Source organism: Melanerpes formicivorus, unplaced genomic scaffold, assembly GCF_026170545.1.
Source record: "Melanerpes formicivorus ecotype bairdi unplaced genomic scaffold, bMelFor1.0.p_v2 SCAF_14, whole genome shotgun sequence".
Lineage (NCBI taxonomy): Eukaryota > Metazoa > Chordata > Aves > Piciformes > Picidae > Melanerpes > Melanerpes formicivorus.
The window spans coordinates 19429093-19452120 of record NW_027142366.1 but is presented as its reverse complement, the minus strand read 5'-3'; the positions used below and the strand labels follow the sequence as shown (position 1 = coordinate 19452120).

The 23028-nt window shown below is 65.6% G+C and overlaps 1 protein-coding gene across 1 annotated transcript in view; it reads left to right on the top strand.

Moving 5' to 3' along the window:
* The window catches only part of RAB11FIP3 (RAB11 family interacting protein 3), a 107890-nt gene that overhangs the window by 71687 nt on the left and 13175 nt on the right, over nt 1-23028 (top strand). Inside the window, 3 exon segments of the mRNA XM_068147326.1 lie at nt 2923-3090; nt 14668-14703; nt 19503-19590. Coding sequence (XP_068003427.1) covers nt 2923-3090; nt 14668-14703; nt 19503-19590 — 292 coding nt within the window.

The following is a 23028-nucleotide window of genomic DNA, read 5'->3' as shown; positions in this document are numbered from 1 at the left end:
CACTCTCAGCATTTATTGCCTGAAGCATCCCTGGCTGGGGGTTTCCAGGTGCCTCCCCAGATCTGCTTCTGGATGGTGCTTATCAGAGCACAGCCCCAAATTTAGAGAGCTGGGGGGGCTGGTTTTTGGCTGCGAGCTCCCAGTTCCACCCCCTGCCTGCTATTCCTGGAGAGCTTCCTGCGGCTCGGGGCTGTGACTCACTGCCGGCAGGGTGGGAGGGAGGCTGCTGCCTCCTGCCCCTCCTGCAGGATGCCCCCGGGCTGCAGGGGCTGGGCTCTGCTGCTGCTTAGCTGGGGGGGGAGAGGCTGTGATGAGGGGCAGCAGGGCAAACCCCTCAGGTGCTGCAGCTGTGGGGCAGGGAAGGCTCCTCTGTAAGGTCTCTGCTGCCTGCCTTAGTGGAGCAGGCAAGCCTCAGCACCAGGATGTGCCCCAGCCTCAGCAGCAGGATGTGCCCCAGCCTCAGCAGCAGGATGTGCCCCAGCCTCAGCAGCAGGATGTGCCCCAGCCTCAGCAGCAGGATGTGCCCCAGCCTCAGCAGCAGGATGGGTCCCAGCCTCAGCAGCAGGATGGGTCCCAGCCTCAGCAGCAGGATGGGTCCCAGCCTCAGCAGCAGGATGTGCCCCAGCCTCAGCAGCAGGATGGGTCCCAGCCTCAGCAGCAGGATGGGTCCCAGCCTCAGCAGCAGGATGGGTCCTGGCCTCAGCAGCAGGATGTGCCCCAGCCTCAGCAGCAGGATGTGCCCCAGCCTCAGCAGCAGGATGGGTCCTGGCCTCAGCAGCAGGATGGGTCCCAGCCTCAGCAGCAGGATGGGTCCTGGCCTCAGCAGCAGGATGGGTCCCAGCCTCAGCAGCAGGATGGGTCCCAGCCTCAGCAGCAGGATGGGTCCCAGCCTCAGCAGCAGGATGTGCCCCAGCCTCAGCAGCAGGATGGGTCCCAGCCTCAGCAGCAGGATGTGCCCCAGCCTCAGCAGCAGGATGTGCCCCAGCCTCAGCAGCAGGATGGGTCCCAGCCTCAGCAGCAGGATGTGCCCCAGCCTCAGCAGCAGGATGTGCCCCAGCCTCAGCAGCAGGATGGGTCCCAGCCTCAGCAGCAGGATGTGTCCCAGCCTCAGCAGCAGGATGTGCCCCAGCCTCAGCAGCAGGATGTGCCCCAGCCTCAGCAGCAGGATGTGCCCCAGCCTCAGCAGCAGGATGGGTCCCAGCCTCAGCAGCAGGATGGGTCCCAGCCTCAGCAGCAGGATGGGTCCTAGCCTCAGCAGCAGGATGTGCCCCAGCCTCAGCAGCAGGATGGGTCCCAGCCTCAGCAGCAGGATGGGTCCCAGCCTCAGCAGCAGGGCTTATAACAACGCAGCTGGGGGTGTGCTTAACACTGACTTTGGAGACAAGAACGGTGCCAATCCCCACACCCCCACCCCCAGGCACTTAGCTGTGGCTCCCAGACATGTGGGCTGCTCCCACAGCCTGCTCCTTGCATGGCCCTTTCAGAGAGCCCCAGGCTGGCATGGGCTGGAAGGGACCTCAGAGACCATCCAGCTCCAGCCCCTGCCATGGGCAGGGACCCCTCCCACCAGCACAGGCTGCTCAGGGCCTCATCCAGCCTGGTCCTGAACACCTCCAGGCAGGAGGCAGCCACAGCCTCCCTGGGCAGCCTGGGCCAGAGTCTCCCCAGCCTCACTGCAAAGGATTTCTTCCTCCTCTCCACTCTCAGTCTCCTCTCTCCCAGCTCAAAGCCATTGGCCCTGGGCCTGGCACTCCCAGCCCTTGGCCCAAGTCCCTGCCCAGCTCTCCTGGAGCCCTTCAGGTACTGGGAGGCTGCCCTGAGGTCTGCCTGGAGCCTCTTCTTCTCCAGCAGCCCCAACTCTCCCGGCCTGGCCCCACAGGGGAGGCTCTGCAGCCCTCTGAGAAGACCCCAACCAAAGCAAAGCTGAGGCAGCCAAGGAGAGCCTTCCCCTGCAGAGCATGGCTCCAGCAGCCAAGCAGGCAGGGCAGCAGCCCCCTGGCAGGGCAGGAGCCCCCTGGCAGGGCAGGAGCCCCCTGGCAGGGCAGCAGCCCCCTGGCAGGGCAGCAGCCCCCTGGCAGGGCAGCAGCCCCTCTCCTCATTACCTGCACCTAAGGTCTTCCTGGAGCCTTCTCCTCTCCAGGCTGTTGCAGCTGCCCAGGGGAGCTCATGTGGCAAAACCTTGAGGTGTCCTGAAGAAAACCTGCTGCAGAGTGAGAGAGGAGCCTGGGCTGCACCTTCAGCACTCAGGGCACAGGTGGCTGTGCTGGAAGGCAGAACTGCTCTGCACAGATGGGAGACCTGACTTGGAAGTGGATGTGCTGGCTGCAGTTAGAGTCATAGGAGAGTTTTGTTGGGAAAGACCTCCAAGATCTTTGAGTCCAACCATCAACCTACCCCCATCATGGCCACTGCACCTCTGGTGTCACCATAAAGCTGGGGAAGGGTCTGGAGAAGAGGGCTGGGGAGGAGCAGCTGAGGGAGCTGGGGGTGTTGAGCCTGGAGCAGAGGAGGCTGAGGGAGACCTCCTTGCTCTCTGCAGCTCCCTGAGAGGAGGCTGCAGCCAGCTGGGGCTTGGGCTCTGCTCCCTGGGAGCAAGGGACAGGACAAGAGGCAATGGCCTCAAGCTGCCCCAGGGGAGGTTCAGGTTGGAGAGGAGGCAACATGTCTTTGCTGCCAGAGTGGTCAGGGCCTGGCAGAGGCTGCCCAGGGAGGTGGTGGAGTCCCCATGGCTGGAGGTGCCCCAGAGCCCTGTGGCCATGGCAGCTGGGGCCAGGGCTTGGTGCCCATGGTGGGGCTGGGTCGGTGTCAGCTGTGAGCTATGAGGTCTCCTCCAAGCAGGCCAATGCTGTGCTCCTGTGATGTCCCCATGGCCTGGTTTGCTGTGGTGGTGTCCCTCTGAGCCCTTCCCCTGTGTCCCCCCAGGTGCCACGGGCAGGAGGCGGCGCTGGGCTCGGCGCTGGGCCCGCTGGTGACGGCGCTGCGCGGCGAGGAGCACTTCGAGGACTATGGGGAAGGCCACGAGGCAGAGCTCTTCCCAGAGGGGCTGTGCAACGGGGAAAGCAGCTTTGGCAGCTCCTTCCTCTCGCCCAGGTAATGCCCACACGGCCTCTGAGCTGCTGAGTGCCCTCCCTGCAGGCTGTGCCTTGGGTGCAGCGGGATAAGCAGCTCGGGGCTGGAGGAGGAGCTGCCTCCCTCATCCTTCCCTCCCCGGCACGGTGCCCATCCCCCCTGCCAGGGGCACCGAGGCCTGGCACCTCTGGGAAGCTGCATCCCAGCCCTGCTCCCTCTGCTGGGGAGGCCATTGTCCAGCTGGCCCTCTGCAGCTGGTGACTGCTTGCCTGAGTCTGGTCCCTCTCCTGCTGTACCTCTGGCTTTGCTGGGATGCCAGGGTGGCTGCCACTGCTCCTGGGGGGCTGCCACAGCTGCTGGGGGGCTGCCACAGCTCCTGGGGGGCTGCCACTGCTCCTGGGGGGCTGCCACAGCTCCTGGTGGCTGCCACAGCTCCTGGGTGGCTGCCACAGCTCCTGGGGGGCTGCCACAGCTCCTGGTGGCTGCCACAGCTCCTGGGTGGCTGCCACAGCTCCTGGGGGGCTGCCACAGCTGCTGGGGGGCTGCCACAGCTGCTGGGGGGCTGCCACAGCTCCTGGTGGCTGCCACAGCTGCTGGGGGGCTGCCACAGCTCCTGGGGGGCTGCCACAGCTCCTGGTGGCTGCCACAGCTGCTGGGGGGCTGCCACAGCTCCTGGTGGCTGCCACAGCTCCTGGGGGGCTGCCACAGCTCCTTGGGGGCTGCCACAGCTCCTGGTGGCTGCCACAGCTCCTGGTGGCTGCCACAGCTCCTGGGGGGCTGCCACAGCTCCTGGTGGCTGCCACAGCTCCTGGGGGGCTGCCACAGCTGCTGGTGGCTGCCACAGCTGCTGGGGGGCTGCCACAGCTCCTGGGGGGCTGCCACAGCTCCTGGGGGGCTGCCACAGCTGCTGGGAGGCTGCCACAGCTCCTGGGGGGCTGCCACAGCTCCTGGTGGCTGCCACAGCTCCTGGTGGCTGCCACAGCTCCTGGGGGGCTGCCACTGCTCCTGGGGGGCTGCCACAGCTCCTGGTGGCTGCCACAGCTCCTGGGGTCTGCCACAGCTCCTGGGGGCTGCCACAGCTCCTGGGGGGCTGCCACAGCTGCTGGGGGGTTGCCACAGCTCCTGGGAGGTTGCCACAGCTCCTGGGGGGCTGCCACAGCTGCTGGGGGGCTGCCACTGCTCCTGGGGGGCTGCCACAGCTCCTGGGGGGCTGCCACAGCTCCTGGGGGCTGCCACAGCTCCTGGGGGGCTGCCACAGCTCCAGGGGTCTGCCACTGCTCCTGTGAAGCCCCAGGGACATGTGGAGCAAGGAGCAGGTTGTGGCATTTGCTGCCCTCCTTGCCCTGGTGCCTGAGAGCAGGCAGAGGCTGGGTGGAGGACGGAGCTGCTGTGACAGCCCAAAGCCAACCACCACCAACTGCCTAAGGAAGAGGCCAGGCTGGAGTGATGCCCTCTGCTGCAGCACACAGAGCTCTCTGAAGGCCAGGACAGTGGCCTGCACCAAGCAGTGCATCTCCATGCAGGCAGAGTGTCCCTGCCAGCCCCTGGTGGTGGAGAAGCCAAGAGCTGCCTGCTTCCCATGGGTGCTCCCATAGCTCAGACTTCCTGAGCAGTGCCAGCTTGGCCACTTCCTTCTGCTGGCTCTCTGTTTCCCACCAGCTTCCCAAACACTGCCTAGATTGGGCACTTCTGCTTGCCCAGGGCTGATGGGGAGGAGCTGCTCTCAAACCCCCACACATGGGCTTGGGGCAGTCAGGCATCACTCAGGGCTTGGTGCTGCCATTCAGCATCACCAGGCTGTGGCTGCAGGAAAGCAGTGACCCAAAGCTGCCTGTGATGGGCACTGAGGGCTCACAGCTGGGTGTGAGGGCACTGAGGGCTCTCAGCTGGGTGTGAGGGCACTGAGGGCTCTCAGCTGGGTGTGATGGGCACTGAGGGCTCAGGGCTCTCAGCTGGGTGTGAGGGCACTGAGGGCTCACAGCTGGGTGTGAGGGCACTGAGGGCTCTCAGCTGGGTGTGATGGGCACTGAGGGCTCTCAGCTGGGTGTGATGGGCACTGAGGGCTCAGGGCTCTCAGCTGGGTGTGATGGGCACTGAGGGCTCAGGGCTCACAGCTGGGTGTGAGGGCACTGAGGGCTCAGGGCTCACAGCTGGGTGTGAGGGCACTGAGGGCTCACAGCTGGGTGTGAGGGCACTGAGGGCTCTCAGCTGGGTGTGATGGGCACTGAGGGCTCTCAGCTGGGTGTGATGGGCACTGAGGGCTCAGGGCTCTCAGCTGGGTGTGATGGGCACTGAGGGCTCAGGGCTCTCAGCTGGGTGTGATGGGCACTGAGGGAGCAGGGCTCACAGCTGGGTGTGAGGGCACTGAGGGCTCTCAGCTGGGTGTGATGGGCACTGAGGGCACTGAGGGCTCTCAGCTGGGTGTGAGGGCACTCTGCTGGTTCCCTGCAGTCAGGGCCATGTTGCTGATCCATGCCTGCTGTCTGCTGGCACTGCCCAGGGGTGCCCAGTGCTGCTGGGGCCCTGGTGCTGCAGTGTGGGAGGTGCCCTAAGATCAAGAGCCAGCCTTGGTGTTCCTGTAGAGCTGCTCTCAGGGGTGGCCTCCAGGCTGTTCCAGAAGGCTCCTGGCAAGGACAATCTTCAGCTGATGGAGCTCTGTGCTCAGCTCAGCATCTCCTGTGACAGCAGGCTGCAGCCCCTTGCTTCCCTGCTCTCCCCATCTTCAGCTCCTGCCCTCTCAGGGCACCCTGTGCCCAGCACCCCTGTGCCTGGATCTCTCCCAGGAGCTGATGTCCTGCAGCAGCTTCCCTCTGCCAGGGGCAGCTTGCTGAGCACTTGGCCATGCAGCTCCTGCTGCTCTGTGCTGGACACTCACTGCTGGGTCTGGCTGCAGACCCAGGCCCCTGAGGCAGGGCTGTGGCTGTGTCTGCCAGAAGGTTTCCTCACAGCTCCAGACCTTCACCAGAGGACTGGTGCAAACCCCACAAGCCCTCAGGCACCACCAGGGTCCCTGCATTGTCCTGCTCAGGCTTCACCCCACACAACCTCAGAGTATCTTTGGCTGGAAGAGACCTTGGAGGTCGTGCAGCCCAACCTTCAGCCCAGCAGTGCAAGGCCACCAGCTGGGCCTGTGGCCTCTTCTCTTGGCCCTCCATCCCCTCCTGCCACATCCCCTGGCAGGAGAAGCCTTTCTGCAGCACTTGGTGGGAGATGAAAGAGGAGCTCCTCACCCCCCCCTGCCTCAGCTGCCAGCCTGCTGTGGCAGGGAGCTGCCATGGCTTGAGGCTGGGCTGGGCACTAAGGGGGTGCCAGAGGCTCTCCAGGAAGCCCTCTGCCTCCCCAAAGGGAAGAAGGGAATGAGACTGATGGGGTGGGAAAGAAACTGGAGCAGCTGGGGAGAAACAGGAACAGTCAAAAGAGAGCAAAATCCATCAGAGCAGAATGAAGTCTGCAGCTGATCAAAGACTGAAGAGTCCAGAGTGCCCTCAGCAGCAGGCAGCAGCTGGATGCCAGAGCTGGCTTCTGGAACTGGATGCAGGAGCTCCTGGGCTGGGCTCAAAGGCAGAGCATTCAGAGCCCTCCTGGGACACTGATCTCTGAAGAAGAGGCTTGGCCCTGGGGATCCCTCAGCTCTCTCCTGAGGATGCCCTCCACAGGCTGCAGTCCCTGGGTGGGCAGCTGAGGGTCCCTGTGCTGTCTGCTCCTCCCCACAGCTGCCACCTCCTGCCCCCCAAGGTGTGGCACAAGCTGTGGCAGTGCCCTTGGTGTGCCAGGAGCAAGTCTCAGGCAGAGCCCTTCTGCCCCCCAGGCCTTGGCAGGAGCTCTGCCCCTCAGCTCCTCCCTGCCAGCAGCAGCCCCTGGCTGTGCCAAGCTGCCCTGAGCTGCAGGAGCCTCAGTGAGCAGGGCCTGAGCTGGGCAGGGCCAGCCCTGAGCAGATCAGCTGTGCTCTGGCTCAGAGCAGCACAGAAGCAGCAGTGGAGGGCTGCAGGGCTGTGCTGTGCTGAGCTGAGTGAGCAGGCAGGAAGGCTGCAGGGGGGTGGTGGCAGCTTGCCACGGGGGGGGGGGGGGGGATGCCCCAGGCTGCAGTGTGGTTGGGCTCTCACCCACTCAGTGGGCAGCCAACCAACACAGCCAGGGGCCACCTATCCTCCACACAGCCTGGGCCTGGCTTCTGCATGCTGCAGCTGCCATTTGCCTTCCTGCTGGCTTGGGCTCAGGGTGGCTCACCCAGGGGAGCCCAGGAGCAGGGTGAGGTGGTTCTGCCTGGGGGTCCCTCCAGACAGGGCTCTTGTTCAGCCAGGCACAGGCAGAGAGCCCAGCAAGGGCCACAGCACTTCCTGCAGCTGCCACAGAGCTCCTCTCCCCCTGCTCACAGCCTGAGTGCCCAAGCTGGCTGCTGCTGAAGGATGATGAGCCTGGGCCCAGGCCTGCCCCAGAGGGCAGGGGGAGTGAGCTCCAGCTGGGTTTTCCTTTTCCAGGAATGGGGAGAAATGAACAATTCTGAGCATGGCCAGCTGCCTGTCCTGGGGGGGCTGGGAAACACTGCACAGACAGCACAGCCTCACTGCTGGCCCTGGGGGGGCTGGGAAACACTGCACAGACAGCACAGCCTCACTGCTGGCCCTGGGGGGGCTGGGAAACACTGCACAGACAGCACAGCCTCACTGCTGGCCCTGGGGGGGCTGGGAAACACTGCACAGACAGCACAGCCTCACTGCTGGCCCTGGGGGGGCTGGGAAACACTGCACAGACAGCACAGCCTCACTGCTGGCCCTGGGGGGGCTGGGAAACACTGCACAGACAGCACAGCCTCACTGCTGGCCCTGGGGGGGCTGGGAAACACTGCACAGACAGCACAGCCTCACTGCTGGCCCTGGGGGGGCTGGGAAACACTGCACAGACAGCACAGCCTCACTGCTGGCCCTGGGGGTGATGGGCTGCTGGTACAGGGGGTGATGGGCTGCTGGTACAGGGGGTGATGGGCTGCTGGCCCTGGGGCTGCTGGCCCTGGGGGTGATGGGCTGCTGGTACAGGGGGTGATGGGCTGCTGGCCCTAGGGCTGCTGGCCCTGGGGGTGATGGGCTGCTGGCACAGGGGGTGATGGGCTGCTGGCACAGGGGGTGATGGGCTGCTGGCCCTGGGGCTGCTGGCCCTGGGGGTGATGAGCTGTGGCCCTGGGGGTGATGGGCTGCTGGCCCTAGGGCTGCTGGCCCTGGGGGTGATGGGCTGCTGGCCCTGGGGGTGATGGGCTGCTGGCACAGGGGGTGATGAGCTGTGGCCCTGGGGGTGATGGGCTGCTGGCCCTGGGGGTGATGGGCTGCTGGCCCTGGGGCTGCTGGCACAGGGGGTGATGGGCTGCTGGCACAGGGGCTGCTGGCACAGGGGGTGATGGGCTGCTGGCCCTGGGGGTGATGGGCTGCTGGCCCTGGGGGTGATGGGCTGCTGGCACAGGGGGTGATGAGCTGTGGCCCTGGGGGTGATGGGCTGCTGGCCCTGGGGGTGATGGGCTGCTGGCCCTGGGGCTGCTGGCACAGGGGGTGATGGGCTGCTGGCACAGGGGCTGCTGGCACAGGGGGTGATGGGCTGCTGGCCCTGGGGGTGATGGGCTGCTGGCCCTGGGGCTGCTGGCACAGGGGGTGATGGGCTGCTGGCACAGGGGGTGCTGGGCTGCTGGCCCTAGGGCTGCTGGCCCTGGGGGTGATGGGCTGCTGGCACCCCACTGCCCCCAAGACCATCACTGAGGGGTTCAGCAAAGGCACTTCTGAGGCAGCACCTCCCAGGCCAGGCCTCACCTGTGTGCCTGTGCCATGGGGCTGGGTGGCCCTGCCAGCTGCCAGCTGGGTTTCAGCTTGCCTGTCTTTGCTCACACCTGACCTGTCTCTCCTGACCTGCTCTGGTTTCTCACTCTGAACCTTCCTTGCACTGCAGGCTGTGGCTTCCAGGTGGGTGGCTCTTCTGCAGGACCCTAAAGTAAGCCAGGTCCTGCTGGTCAGCCCCCCTTGGCCAAACTCCATCCTGCCCAGGCCCTGTCAGGTGGCCAGGGGGCTGGCTCCCTGCTCTGCTGGGCAATGGTGAGTGCCTCAGAAGTTTGTTTTCCATGGCAGCAGCCAACAGTGAGGTGTGGATAGGCCCCATGAGCTCCCCAGGCTGCTGAGCATCCTGGAGACCCCCATGGCCCCTTGCCAGGAGAGGTTCCCAAGAGACAGAGCTGCTGCTTCCACCTCTCTGTGCTCTCCTGGGTAGGAGGCAGAGGAATCCCCAGCACCTTTGTGAGCTCAGCTTCAGAGCTCTCTGCAGTGCAGATCTGACCCTGTGCCTCACAGCACCACAGCTGCTCTCTTCCTACAGCATCTCACTGTGACCCAGGCAAGGAGCAGGCTCAGGGGGCCCAGCCCAGGGCCTGCACTGAGCCACACCAGCACCATGCCCAGGGCCTCTGAGACAGGTTGCTGGGGAGACACTGGAACAGGTTGCCCAGAGAGGTTGTGGGTGGCCAGGCCAGGCTGGGTGAGGCCTTGAGCAGCCTGTGCTGGTGGGAAGGGTCCCTGCCCATGGCAGGGGGCTGGAGCTGGAGGAGCTTTGGGGTCCCCTCCCACCCAACCCATTCCATGCATCTGTGCCAGTGGTGGTGCAGAATGAACTTGGTAGCCATGCAGGCTTGGGGAGGTGTGGCAGGCCAGGCTCTGCCTTTAGGCTAGGAGCTACAGCTGGGGTGAAAAGGAGAGCACAGATTTCGTTGGTCAGATGTGAGCTGTGCCGTAGCTTTTGTGGAGGTCTGTGGCTTAAACCAGCCCAGAAGGCTGCCCCAGGCTCCTGGGGGTCTGCTGCAGGCATGGAAACACAGCCCATGGAAACATGGGTGAGCTCAGGCCCCACCAACATCTTGGGTCCCACCAACATCTTGGGCCCCACCAACATCTTGGGTCCCACCAACATCTTGGGCCCCACCAACATCTTGGGTCCCACCAACATCTTGGGCCCCACCAACATCTTGGGCCCCACCAACATCTTGGGCCCCACCAACATCTTGGGTCCCATCAGCAGGAACTTTCTATCCTGTGTCACAGCTCAGGTGAAGTTTCTGGGTGTGAGGTCTGCTTGTCTGGAAAGGAGGACAGGTGAGGGAGCTGGGGCTGTTCAGCCTGGAGAGGAGAAGGCTCCAGAGAGACCTCAGAGCAGGCTCCAGTGCCTGAAAGGCTCCAAGCAGGCTGCAGAGGGACTGTTCCCAAAGGGCTGAGGGACAGCCCCAGGGGCAGTGGTTTGAGATGAGAGCAGAGCAGATGGAGCTTGGATGTGAGGAACAAGTTCTGCCCCAGGAGGCTGCTGGAACCCTGCAGCAGGCTGCCCAGGGAGGTGGCTGAGGCTCCAGCCCTGGAGATGTTCTAGGTGAGGCTGGAGAGGGCTCTGGGCACCCTGAGCTGGTGGAGGCTGTCCCTGCTGGGTGCAGGACTTGGGCTGGGTGAGCTCTGGAGCTCCCTCCCAGCCCAGAGCAGGCTGTGATTTCTGTGAGCACTTCACTGTGGGCTGCTGCCATGGGAAAGAAGCTTCTGAGGTGTTCCCAGCCCTGGGCAAAGCAGGAGGCACTGCCCCCTGGCCGGGCCTGGGTCAGGTGGGGTTGGCCAAGGTCTCTGGGCAGGGGAGGATGAGTGCTGCTGGTTTACAGCAGCTCCACACTGGCTGTGATTTGGCTTCTGCAATCGAGGGGGGAGCTCACCCAGTCCAGCCCCATGACACTTGCCATGCCAGGCTCGCCGCTGCCCTCCCCCAGGGGTTCAGCACCGCGCTGGGGTGGGGCCGGGGCTCGGGCTGTCTGATCTCAGAGGGCTCTGCCAGCCAGTTGCAGGATTCTGTGATCCCTCCATGTGGAAGCCACAGCTGAGCAGCAGCCCTGTCTTGTTCTGTCCTCTCCAACTGACCCTTCTGATCTCTCCAGCTCCCACCCCCTGGCTGCCAGGCTGCGCAGCGTGCTGGCAGAGGAAGCCTTTGAGTTTTACTGTAGCCAGTGCCACAAACAGATCAACCGCCTGGAGGACCTCTCTGCTCGCCTCTCTGACCTTGAGATGAATAGGTAATGAGGAGAGGGGCTGCTGCTGCCCTGCCAGGGGGCTCCTGCCCTGCCAGGGGGCTGCTGCCCTCCCTGCCTGGCTGCTGGAGCCGTGCTCTGCAGGGGAAGGCTCTCCTTGGCTGCCTCAGCTTTGCTTTGGTTGGGGTCTTCTCAGAGGGCTGCAGAGCCTCCCCTGTGGGGCCAGGCTGGGAGAGTTGGGGCTGCTGGAGAAGAAGAGGCTCCAGGCAGACCTCAGAGCAGCCTCCCAGTAGCTGAAGGGCTCCAGGAGAGCTGGGGAGGGACTTGGGCCAAGGGCTGGGAGTGCCAGGCCCAGGGCCAATGGCTTTGAGCTGGGAGAGAGGAGACTGAGAGTGGAGAGGAGGAAGAAATCCTTTGCAGTGAGGCTGGGGAGACTCTGGCACAGGCTGCCCAGGGAGGCTGTGGCTGCCTCCTGCCTGGAGGTGTTCAGGACCAGGCTGGATGAGGCCCTGAGCAGCCTGTGCTGGTGGGAGGGGTCCCTGCCCATGGCAGGGGGCTGGAGTTGGATGAGCTTTGAGGTCCTTTCCAACCCAACCCATTCTGTGGCTCTTTGACTGCTGCATCCCAGCACCCAGCTGAGCCCCTCCAGGTGCTGAAGGCTGTGGTGATGTTCTGGAGGTTTCCAGGAAGCCTGGCAGACAGTGAGAGCCTTCCCTGCTGCTCTGGGCAGCCTCTCTGCATGTCCTGCTGAGTGCTTCTCCACACTCCTTGTCCTGGAAGCCTCCAGCTGACTGTGTACAGCATTTCTGTCCCCAAGGAGCAGGCTGCCAGCTCCTCTGGCCAGGAGCTCTCCTCCCTGCTGGCTCAGCCTGGCAGGGCAGCTCCAGCCTGTCCTGCTGCAGCAGTGCCCTGGACACAGCAGCTTGCTCCTCTCTGTGCCCTGCCACCTCTCTTCTCAACTCTCTTGCTTTGCAGCAACACAATCTGATCCCACCCAGCTTCCCCAGCTGCCTGCCCAGCCAGGTGCCACCTCCAGCTGGCAGATGTGATGGGTGCCAGGGCCTTGGTGTAGGAGCTGCAGGAGCTTTGGCTCTCAGGAGATCCAAAGCCAGCAGCTGAGATCCTGCAGGCAGCAGCTGGCCTTGTGGGGAGGGACTCCTAGCAGCCTCTCTCTTGCCCCAGCCCCCTGGCCTCAGGGCTGGTGCCTCTGGTGGCTGCTCCTCTGCCTGCTGTGCTTCTGCCAGCCCAGCTCATGGGCATGGCCTCTCCAGGGACAGCGACCTGGGAGCTCTCCTGGGCTGTGGGAGGAGAGAGGAACCTGCCCTCGAGTCTTTAGCTAGGCCAAGCCCTTCCCTCCCTTCTCCTTCCTGGCTCAATGGCTGTTGGAGGCCTTGGTGCTCAGTGGTGCTGTGGGGGTCAGAGCCAGGGGTGAGGGTCAGGGGTGGCTCTCAGGCTGTGCAGTCAGGAAGGAGCCCTCTGGACAGCTCTGCACACAGCAGCAGCCCCCCTGCCGCTGAGGCTTCCTCCAGCAGTGCTGCCTGCAGAGCTGAGCCAGCTCAGAGCCCCCTGGGGTGGGTGGGATTGCCAGAGGAGGCTTCCCTGGGCCCTGCTGGGAGGTCCATGGGATGTGGTTGAAGAGGGACTGCTTGGGCTCAGGGGGAGCTCTCCAGGTTCCTCCACTGTCTCTGGGCCTTCCCATGCACAAGTCTGCTGAGATCTGTGCCAGGGGTGCTGCTGGAAGGGACAGCCCCCAGCCCCTGTGTGCTGTGGCAGTGTGAGCTGTCCAGGCAGCATGGGGGACGTGGCAGGGCCTGTGTGCCCCCAGCACCACCAGCAGCATGAGGCCCTCAGTGCAGGGGCTGAGGCCTGGGCTGCAGCTGAAGGGAGCAGCAGCAGCAGCTGGACCCAATCTGGGCCAAGCAGCCTGAGCCTGTGCCTGGGAGGGGAAGGCTGAAGACAGCACTGCAGAGGGTGCCAGCAGCTGGGGGCAACCACAGCCTGGCTCTTAAGGGCTGTGGGTGTAGGTCTGGTGCTTTATACTTGGAGGCAGGGGAGGAGCTTGGTCCTGGCACCAGGGCACTGCTGCTGGAGCCCACAGCACAGGAGAGCAGGAAGAAATGCACCAGGAACTTGGGATGAGCCTGTTTGGGGCCAGCATGCTCTGTTGTGGTGCCCTTGAAGCAGCAGTGGGGGGTCCCAGCCCCTCCTGAGGCCCTGCAGCAGGCTGTGTGCCCAGGAACAATATTTGTCCTCCTCAGCTGCTGGGGCCATGCTGAGTGCTGCTGGGGCCATGCTGAGTGCTGCTGGGAGCATGAGCCCTGACCTGCTGCCCCGGGGTGGTGCTGAGTGGCCTTGAAGCATGGCCAGCAGCAGCTCCTGGGCTCCTCAGCAGGAGGCTGGGGGTCAGGATGCCCTTCTGACAGAGGAGCCCCTGGCTGGGCATTGTTCTTTGGGCAGAGAAACGCTGCTCAGCTATTTTTGATTCCTCCTTCTAAGAACTGCTCTTGGAGCCTGAGGCAGGAGTGGGCTCCTGGGGCCTTTGTTTGTTGGCTTTCACTTCAGGCTGAGCTAAGCCCTGGGGAATGCAGCTGCTGCCCTCAGCTTGGGCTGGAGCTGGCTTTGCTTCCACCCTCCGGTGGTGGTCGAGTGTCAGAGAGGAGTCCCCTGGTGGCATCTCCTTGGGGGGGAGGTGAGGAGTGAGGCCCCAGCCCTGCTGGCTGCACTGCCACAGTCACCACCCACAGGGCTGGCAGGGGCAGCCCAGGAGCCATCCCTGCAGGCAGAGCCTGCAGCCCCCCAGGAGGGGCAGTGCCAGGGCAGCTCAGCCCCTGGCAGTTGTGCCATGGGTCAGGCTGAGCAGGAGCTCAGCCCTGCCTGCTGTGCCATGGTGGCAGCTGGCTCAGGCACACACAGAGCCAGGGCTGAGCTTGGGGTTAGCTGTGCAGGGCTCCCAGCCCTCCCCTGCCTCACAGCCAGGCAGGACACCAGCAGCAGCTCCTCGAGTCAGCAGCAGCTCTCTGCTCATCCACAGCCAAACCACCCTGGGGAGAAGCACAAAGCAGTGTGCAGAGGGCTGGAGGAGCCCCCAGTGCCCCAGCCCCTGGGCAGGGGTGCAGTGGGGGTGGCAGGGCAGCGGGGCTGGGTGCTGTGGGGTGCAGGAGCTGCAGCTCAGCAGTGCCAGGCTGTAGCCCATGAGGCTATTATTAGCACTTCTCCTTGGGGGCTCAGCTTTCAGGCCAGGGAGCAGACAGCAGAGGTGGTGAGCTGTGGGCTTCCTCCCCTGGCTTCATTCTCACCCTGGGGGGCAGGGCAGGAGGGGCTCCTGGTGGGGCAGGGCTGGAAGAGGACTCCTGGAGGCTGAGGGCAGGAGGGGTTCCTGGAGGCTGAGGGCAGGAGGGGTTCCTGGAGGCTGAGGGCAGCAGGGGCTTCCTCAGCCCTGCCTTTGCCCTGAGCTCTGCATGCCAGGGGCGCTGCCATGGCAGAGGACGTGCCCCGGGCTGCTCCCAGCTGCCTCTTTCCCTCTCCCCACTCTCAGCTCTCCTAACTCTTCCCTGGTTTTTCTTCATCTTTTGCAGTCCAAACAAGAGGCTGTCCAGCAAGAAGGTGGCAAGGTAAGCTCATGCTCTGGGGCTGCTTGGGCAGGGGGGTGCCTGTGCCAGCTGCTGTGCCCAGGGGAGGAGGGCTGGCAGAAGAAGCCCAGGGTTGTCCTTCTGGAGGTGCTGGGAAGAGCAGGGCCGCAGGGGCTGCTCTCCTGAGGTGGGGGTGTTCTCACAGGCTCTCACCCTGACTGCTGCCAGGGTAAAACCAGGGCTGGTCCTGCCCTCCTTCCTGCCAGTGCCCCAGCAGAGGGCATGTGGAGTGGGGCAGGAGGCTCCAGGAGGCCATGTCCCTCTGTCCTGCTTGGCCAGGCTGTCCCCTCCCTGCTGTCCCTGTGGAGGGTTTCTAGATGACAGCACAGCCACTCAGAGGGACTTCTGCAGCACCCCAGCAGCCTCTCTCTGGGCTGTGTTTGGCATTGCTCAGTGCCACCCTCAGCCCCTGGCCTTGCAGCTCCCCCTGCTCCATCACAGCTGTGGGGAGCTCCTGAGGGCTGGCTGCAGCTAAACCCATCCTGGGGGTGCTGAGCTGCTTCTGTCCCATGGGATGGTCCTGTGGTTCCAAGCAGCCTCCCCTGGGGGCTGCAGAGGGAGAGCTGCAGAGTTTGCTCTGAGCTGTTGGGGTGGAGGGTCCAGCCCCTTCCCACACCCCTGGTGCTCATTATTCCATTCCATGCCCTCCTGCCCCCAGGCTTGTAAGGATATCAGCCAGGGGGTGCCCAGGGGGGCAAGAAGGGCAGCAGCAGCCTGGCCTGGAGCAGCAGTGGGGTGGCAGCAGGAGCAGGGCAGGGATTGTGCCCCTGGGCTGGGCACTGGGGAGGCCACAGCTTGAGTGCTGGGTTCAGCTCTGGGCTCCTCACTGCAGGAAGGAGATTGAGGAGCTGGAGCAGGGCCAGAGAAGGGCAAGAGAGCTGGGGAAGGGTGTGGGGAAGAGGGCTGGGGAGGAGCAGCTGAGGGAGCTGGGGGTGTTGAGTGTGGAGCAGAGGAGGCTGAGGGAGACCTCCTTGCTCTCTACAGCTCCCTGAGAGGAGGCTGCAGCCAGCTGGGGCTTGGGCTCTGCTCTCAAGGAACCAGGGACAGGACAAGAGGCAATGGCCTGAAGCTGCCCCAGGGCAGGTTTGGGTTGGCCATGAGGAACAATTTCTTCCCCTTGAGGGTTGTCCAGGCCTGGCCCAGGCTGCCCAGGGCAGTGGTGCAGTCCCCATGGCTGGAGGGGTTCCAGAGCTGTGTGGCTGTGGTGCTGAGGGCCATGGCTCAGTGGTGCTGAGGGCCAGGGCTCAGTGGTGCTGAGGGCCAGGGCTCAGTGGTGCTGAGGGCCAGAGCTCAGAGGTGCTGAGGGCCAGGGCTCAGTGGTGCTGAGGGCCTGGGCTCAGTGGTGCTGAGGGCTGTGGCTCAGGGGTGCTGAGGGCCAGGGCTCAGTGGTGCTGAGGGCTGTGGCTCAGTGCTGCCCTGGCAGTGCTGGGTAAGGCCTGGACTCCAGGCACCCAAAGGCCTTTTCCAGCCTACACAATTCCCTGGCTCCATACCTGACCTCCACCCCCTGCCCCCGTTGCCCTCTCCGTTTGCTTTGCTCCCTGCAGGTAGCGGCGCAGGGCAGCAGGCAGCTGGCTCTGGGTGCTGCTGGCAGCCCTCTGCCCTGGCCCTTCCTGCTCCCTGCAGTGAGCCCAGCAGCTGCTGGCTCTGCTCTCAGATCTCTCCCTGCTCCCTTTCCCTGTGCTCAGCAGCTCTGCCCTGGCACCGTGTCCCCTCCTGGCGAGGAAGCAGCTCCTTGATAGCGCGTTTCCCGCTTCCAGTCTGCTGCCTGCCAGGGCTGTGTCCCCGACACCGACAGGAAGGGAGGCAGGAGGCAGCAGCCTGGCCCCAGCTTCCTCCGGCACCACCGGGCTCTGTCCTGAGCCTGTCAAAGCCAATAGTTCATGTGGGGCTGGAGCTGCCCTCTGCCATGGGGGACTGACCCTTCTGCCCCTGGCTTTGAGGAGATGCTTCTGGGAGAGCAGGAGAGCAGCCCCCGTGGGGTTAGGCACACATTGGCTCATTTGGGAGCAATCCAGTTGAGGTTGTGATAACAAGAGAGAGATAACAGAGTCTGGGGAGAGCTGAGCAGGGCCCGCAGCACAGCCTGGGGGGAAGCCCTGTGTGCCTCAGGCTGTGGTCACTGGAGAGCACCCAAACCTTTGCCTTCAGCCAGCGGAGCTGAGGCTGCTGAGGCCTCTGCCCTCAGGTTTCTCTGTTCTGCAGGTTCTGCTCCCACCAGGAATCTCAGCTGCTGAGCCTGTTGTGCTTGGCAGCATCTGAGTGACAGAGGTGCCCAAGGCTGGGCAGCTCGGTGTAGGCTGAGGGGTGAGGATGGGAACCCCAGGGTGTGGAGCCAGTTATAGAACCACAGCATGGCAGGGACCTCAGAGCTCATCTACCCCAGCCCTCTGCCATGCCCAGGGACACCTCTCAGCTAGACTCAGCTGCTCAGGGCCTCATCCAGCCTGGCCTTCAGCACCCCCAGGCAGGAGGCAGCCACAGCCTCCCTGGGCAGCCTGGGCCAGAGCCTCAGCAGCCTCACACTCAACAACTTCTTCCTCAGCTCCACTCTAACCCTGCTCTGCCTCAGCTCCAAACCATTCCCCCTGGGCCTGCCTCAGGCCCCCTCAGCCAAAGTTCCTCTGCAGCCTTCCTGCAGGATCCCTTCAGCTCCTGGCAGCAGCTCTGAGGAGCCCCTGGAGCCTTCTCCTCTGCAGGCTGCACAGCCCCAGCTCCCTCAGCCTGTGCTCCCAGCAGAGCTGCTCCAGCCCTGGCAGCATCTTTGTGGCCTCCTCTGGCCTCTCTCCAGCAGCTCTGTGTCCTTCAGAGCAGAGCTGGAGGCAGGATTGGAGGTGAGGTCTGAGCAGAGCAGAGCCCAGGGGCAGAATGCCCTCTGCTACCCTCTGCCCAGCCTGCTCTGGCTGCAGCCCAGCACACAGCTGCCTGAGGGCTGCAGGAGGCACTGCTGGCTCCTGGGGAGCTGCTCAGCACCCAGCACCCCCAAGGCTCTTTCTTCAGGGCTGCTCTCAACTCACTCTGCACCCAGCCTGGATTTGTGCCTGGGCTTGGCCTGACCCAGCTGCAGGACCTTGCCCTGGGACTTGTTGCACCTCCTGCAGCTGGCCCTGGCTCACTTCTCCAGCCTGTCAAGATCCCTCTGGAGGATATCTAAGTGTGCCCAGGGCTTGAGCATCTGAGCATAGGCTGGAGGTGAGGCTGGAAAGCAGGCTGTGGTGCCTTTGGTGGAGCCAGTGGTGCTTCATGAACACTTGCAAGAGCATATTGTGAGTCAGGGAGGATCTGAGAGCCCATGCCACAGGTTCCAGGAAAACACCAGGAGAGGTTCAAGGAGAGCTGTGGAGTTCCTGCTCATCCCCTGCTGGAAGCAGCAGTGGCTGCAGAGGTAGCTGAGGCTGCTCCTGGTTGGGGTTAGGTGCCAGGGCAGAGTGCTTTGTCTGCAGGCAGCATCTGCAATAGAGTCATAGAATTGTTTGGGCTCTTGAAGCCCTCTGAGGGCATTGATTCCAACCACCCTGCCCCAGGGCTGGGGCTAACAGCACCACAGCTCTGCCTCTCTGAAACCCCTCCTGGGATGGGGATTCAGCCACCCCCCTGGGCAGCCTGGGCCAGGCCTGGACAGCCCTCAAAGGGGAAGAAATTGTTCCTCATGGCCAACCTAAACCTGCCCTGGGGCAGCTTGAGGCCATTGCCTCTTGTCCTGTCCCTGGTTCCTTGGGAGCAGAGCCCAAGCCCCAGCTGGCTGCAGCCTCCTCTCAGGGAGCTGCAGAGAGCAAGGAGGTCTCCCTCAGCCTCCTTTGCTCCAGGCTCAACACCCCCAGCTCCCTCAGCTGCTCCTCCCCAGCCCTCTTCTCCAGTTTTATTGCCCTTCCCTGGCCCTGCTCCAGCTCCTCAGTGTCCTTGCAGTGAGTGGTACACAGCTGATCACCAACCCTCCACGTGGCAGTGGTGGTTTCCTGGGGCACAGCATGATGGAGCTAGGGGAGGCTGTGGCTGCCTCCTGCCTGGAGGTGTTCAGGGCCAGGCTGGATGAGGCCCTGGGCAGCCTGTGCTGGTGGGAGGGGTCCCTGCCCATGGCAGGGGGTCCCTGCCCATGGCAAGCTCCCTTCCAACCCAACCCATTCCATGATCTGCAGCTGTGCAATGAGGTTCAAGCACAGCTCAGGCCCCGTGCAGGTCCTTGGGCTCAGCAGCAGTCTGTGCACAGCAGCGTCCTGAGGCCTGGCTGATGATTAGCTCAGCCCTGGCTGTCCCAGCAGCGCAGGGAGCTGGCCTCAGCGGTTTCACAACAGCCCCAGGAGCTGTTCTCCCCCTCCCAAGCCTTCCTCCGGCTGCCTCCCGCTCCTTAGGGACCTTATCAGCGGCCGGAGCAGAGGACTCTGTCCTTTGCTGGGTAACACCTGGCCTTGGGAGGCTCCTAAAGATGGAAAGTGAGAGGAGCAGACTCTTATCTCTGCCCATTCCAAAGAGCAGGAGCGCGGTGTCCCTGCCGGGCGCCCGGGCTCGGCGCTGCCCGCTCGGGAGCCTGCCGGTGAGGAGCGCTCGGCGGCGATGTCCGCGGCTCCGCCAGGGCCCCTGCCCCTGCTGGCCCTGGCCGCCAACCTGGCAGCCCGGGAGTGGGCAGTGCTCTTCAGCCCCCTGGAGAGGGAGCTGGCAGCCGAGGAGGGCAGAGCGGGCGGCGGGCCCTGCCAGAGCTGCTGTCCGCCCGAGTCGCCATGTGGCGCGGCCGTGGCCCTGACCTTGGGGCTGCTGTGGGTTGGGCTGGGCTGTCTCTGCTACAGGCAGCTGCACCACACCGGCGCGCTGGCCGCCATGGAGCAGGACTGCCGCGGCGCCCTGGAGTGCGCGGAGGAGGACATCACCGACAAGGTGAGAGCGGCGCCGGGGCGGGACGGGACGGGACGGGATGTGCCGGGACGGGACGGGATGGGATGTGCCGGGACGGGATGTGCCGGGACGGGATGTGCCGGGACGGGATGTGCCGTGCCAGGCTGGGCAGTACAGGGCCGTGCCGGGCTGTGCCGTGCCGTGCCGGGCTGTGCCGTGCCGTGCCGGGCTGTGCCGTGCCGGGCTGTACCGGGCCGTGCCGGGATGTGCTGTGCCGGGCTGTGCCGTGCCGGGCTGTGCCGTGCCGTGCCGGGCTGTACCGGGCCGTGCCGGGATGTGCTGTGCCGGGCTGTGCCGTGCCGGGCTGTGCCGTGCCGTGCCGGGCTGTACCGGGCTGTGCCGGGATGTGCTGTGCCGGGCTGTGCCGTGCCAGGCTGGGCTGTACCGGGCCGTGCCGGGATGTGCTGTGCCGGGCTGTGCCGTGCCAGGCTGGGCTGTACCGGGCCGTGCCGGGATGTGCTGTGCCGGGCTGTGCCGTGCCGGGCTGTGCCGTGCCGTGCCGGGCTGTACCGGGCCGTGCCGGGATGTGCTGTGCCGGGCTGTGCCGTGCCAGGCTGGGCTGTACCGGGCCGTGCCGGGCCGTGCCGTGCCAGGCTGGGCTGCCTGACAGCCTCAGCCTGGGGTCCTGCACAGCTCTCGGGGGCACACCGCGGCTGGGGGGACACGGGAAGCCCTCCACGTCGAGGGGATGGAGAATGAGCCCAGCCGCAGCGGTGTGGTGCTGGGTCAGGGGGGAGAGGTGGCTCAGGGGGCTGAGCCCGGCTGAAGTTTCTGCACAGCTCCCACTGGGCAGAGCAGGGCAGGGGACATGCACAGACCTCCACATCCAGGGGATGGAGAATCAGCCAAGCTGCAGAGGTCTGCTGTGGGGCTGGCTCGGGAGGGGGCACTGCTGCCTGTCCCAGGGCTGGAGGTGCCTGTCCCAGGGCTGGAGGTGCCTGTCCCAGGGCTGGGGCTGCCTGTCCCAGGGCTGGAGGTGCCTGTCCCAGGGCTGGGGCTGCCTGTCCCAGGGCTGGAGGTGCCTGTCCCAGGGCTGGAGGTGCCTGTCCCAGGGCTGGAGGTGCCTGTCCCAGGGCTGGGGCTGCCTGTCCCATGGCTGGGGCTGCCTGTGCCAGGGCTGGGGCTGCCTGTCCCAGGGCTGGAGGTGCCTGTCCCAGGGCTGGAGTGCCTGTCCCATGGCTGGGGCTGCCTGTGCCAGGGCTGGGGCTGCCTGTCCCAGGGCTGGGGCTGCCTGTCCCAGGGCTGGGAGTGCCTGTCCCAGGGCTGGAGGTGCCTGTCCCAGGGCTGGGGCTGCCTGTCCCAGGGCTGGAGGTGCCTGTCCCAGGGCTGGGAGTGCCTGTCCCATGGCTGGGGCTGCCTGTCCCAGGGCTGGAGGTGCCTGTCCCAGGGCTGGGGCTGCCTGTCCCAGGGCTGGAGGTGCCTGTCCCAGGGCTGGAGGTGCCTGTCCCAGGGCTGGGGGTGCCTGTCCCAGGGCTGGAGATGCCTGTCCCAGGGCTGGAGGTGCCTGTCCCAGGGCTGGGGGTGCCTGTCCCATGGCTGGGGGTGCCTGTCCCATGGCTGGAGCTGCCTGTCCCATGGCTGGGAGTGCCTGTCCCAGGGCTGGGGCTGCCTGTCCCAGGGCTGGAGGTGCCTGTCCCAGGGCTGGAGGTGCCTGTCCCATGGCTGGAGGTGCCTGTCCCAGGGCTGGGGGGTGCCTGTCCCATGGCTGGGAGTGCCTGTCCCAGGGCTGGGGCTGCCTGTCCCAGGGCTGGAGGTGCCTGTCCCAGGGCTGGAGGTGCCTGTCCCAGGGCTGGGGCTGCCTGTCCCATGGCTGGAGGTGCCTGTCCCAGGGCTGGGGGTGCCTGTCCCAGGGCTGGAGGTGCCTGTCCCATGGCTGGAGGTGCCTGTCCCAGGGCTGGGGGTGCCTGTCCCATGGCTGGGAGTGCCTGTCCCAGGGCTGGGGCTGCCTGTCCCAGGGCTGGAGGTGCCTGTCCCAGGGCTGGAGGTGCCTGTCCCAGGGCTGGGGCTGCCTGTCCCATGGCTGGAGGTGCCTGTCCCAGGGCTGGGGGTGCCTGTCCCAGGGCTGGGGGTGCCTGTCCCAGGGCTGGAGATGCCTGTCCCAGGGCTGGAGGTGCCTGTCCCAGGGCTGGGAGTGCCTGTCCCAGGGCTGGAGGTGCCTGTCCCAGGGCTGGGGCTGCCTGTCCCAGGGCTGGGGCTGCCTGTCCCAGGGCTGGGAGTGCCTGTCCCAGGGCTGGAGGTGCCTGTCCCAGGGCTGGGGCTGCCTGTCCCAGGGCTGGAGGTGCCTGTCCCAGGGCTGGGAGTGCCTGTCCCATGGCTGGGGCTGCCTGTCCCAGGGCTGGAGGTGCCTGTCCCAGGGCTGGGGCTGCCTGTCCCAGGGCTGGGGCTGCCTGTCCCAGGGCTGGGGCTGCCTGTCCCAGGGCTGGGAGTGCCTGTCCCAGGGCTGGGGGGTGCCTGTCCCATGGCTGGGAGTGCCTGTCCCAGGGCTGGAGGTGCCTGCCCCAGGGCTGGGGCTGCCTGTCCCAGGGCTGGAGGTGCCTGTCCCAGGGCTGGAGGTGCCTGTCCCAGGGCTGGGGCTGCCTGTCCCAGGGCTGGAGTGCCTGTCCCAGGGCTGGGGCTGCCTGTCCCAGGGCTGGGAGTGCCTGTCCCAGGGCTGGGAGTGCCTGTCCCAGGGCTGGGGGTGCCTGTCCCAGGGCTGGGGCTGCCTGTCCCATGGCTGGGGCTGCCTGTCCCAGGGCTGGGAGTGCCTGTCCCAGGGCTGGGGCTGCCTGTCCCATGGCTGGAGGTGCCTGTCCCAGGGCTGGGGCTGCCTGTCCCATGGCTGGAGGTACCTGTCCCATGGCTGGGAGTGCCTGTCCCAGGGCTGGAGGTGCCTGTCCCAGGGCTGGAGGTGCCTGTCCCAGGGCTGGGGCTGCCTGTCCCAGGGCTGGAGGTGCCTGTCCCAGGGCTGGAGGTGCCTGTCCCATGGCTGGGGCTGCCTGTCCCAGGGCTGGGGCTGCCTGTCCCAGGGCTGGAGGTGCCTGTCCCAGGGCTGGGCTGCCTGTCCCAGGGCTGGAGGTGCCTGTCCCAGGGCTGGGAGTGCCTGTCCCAGGGCTAGGGGTGCCTGTCCCATGGCTGGGAGTGCCTGTCCCAGGGCTGGAGGTGCCTGCCCCAGGGCTGGGGCTGCCTGTCCCAGGGCTGGAGGTGCCTGTCCCAGGGCTGGAGGTGCCTGTCCCATGGCTGGGGCTGCCTGTCCCAGGGCTGGGGCTGCCTGTCCCAGGGCTGGGGCTGCCTGTCCCAGGGCTGGAGGTGCCTGTCCCAGGGCTGGGGCTGCCTGTCCCAGGGCTGGAGGTGCCTGTCCCAGGGCTGGGGCTGCCTGTCCCAGGGCTGGAGGTGCCTGTCCCAGGGCTGGGGGTGCCTGTCCCAGGGCTGGGGCTGCCTGTC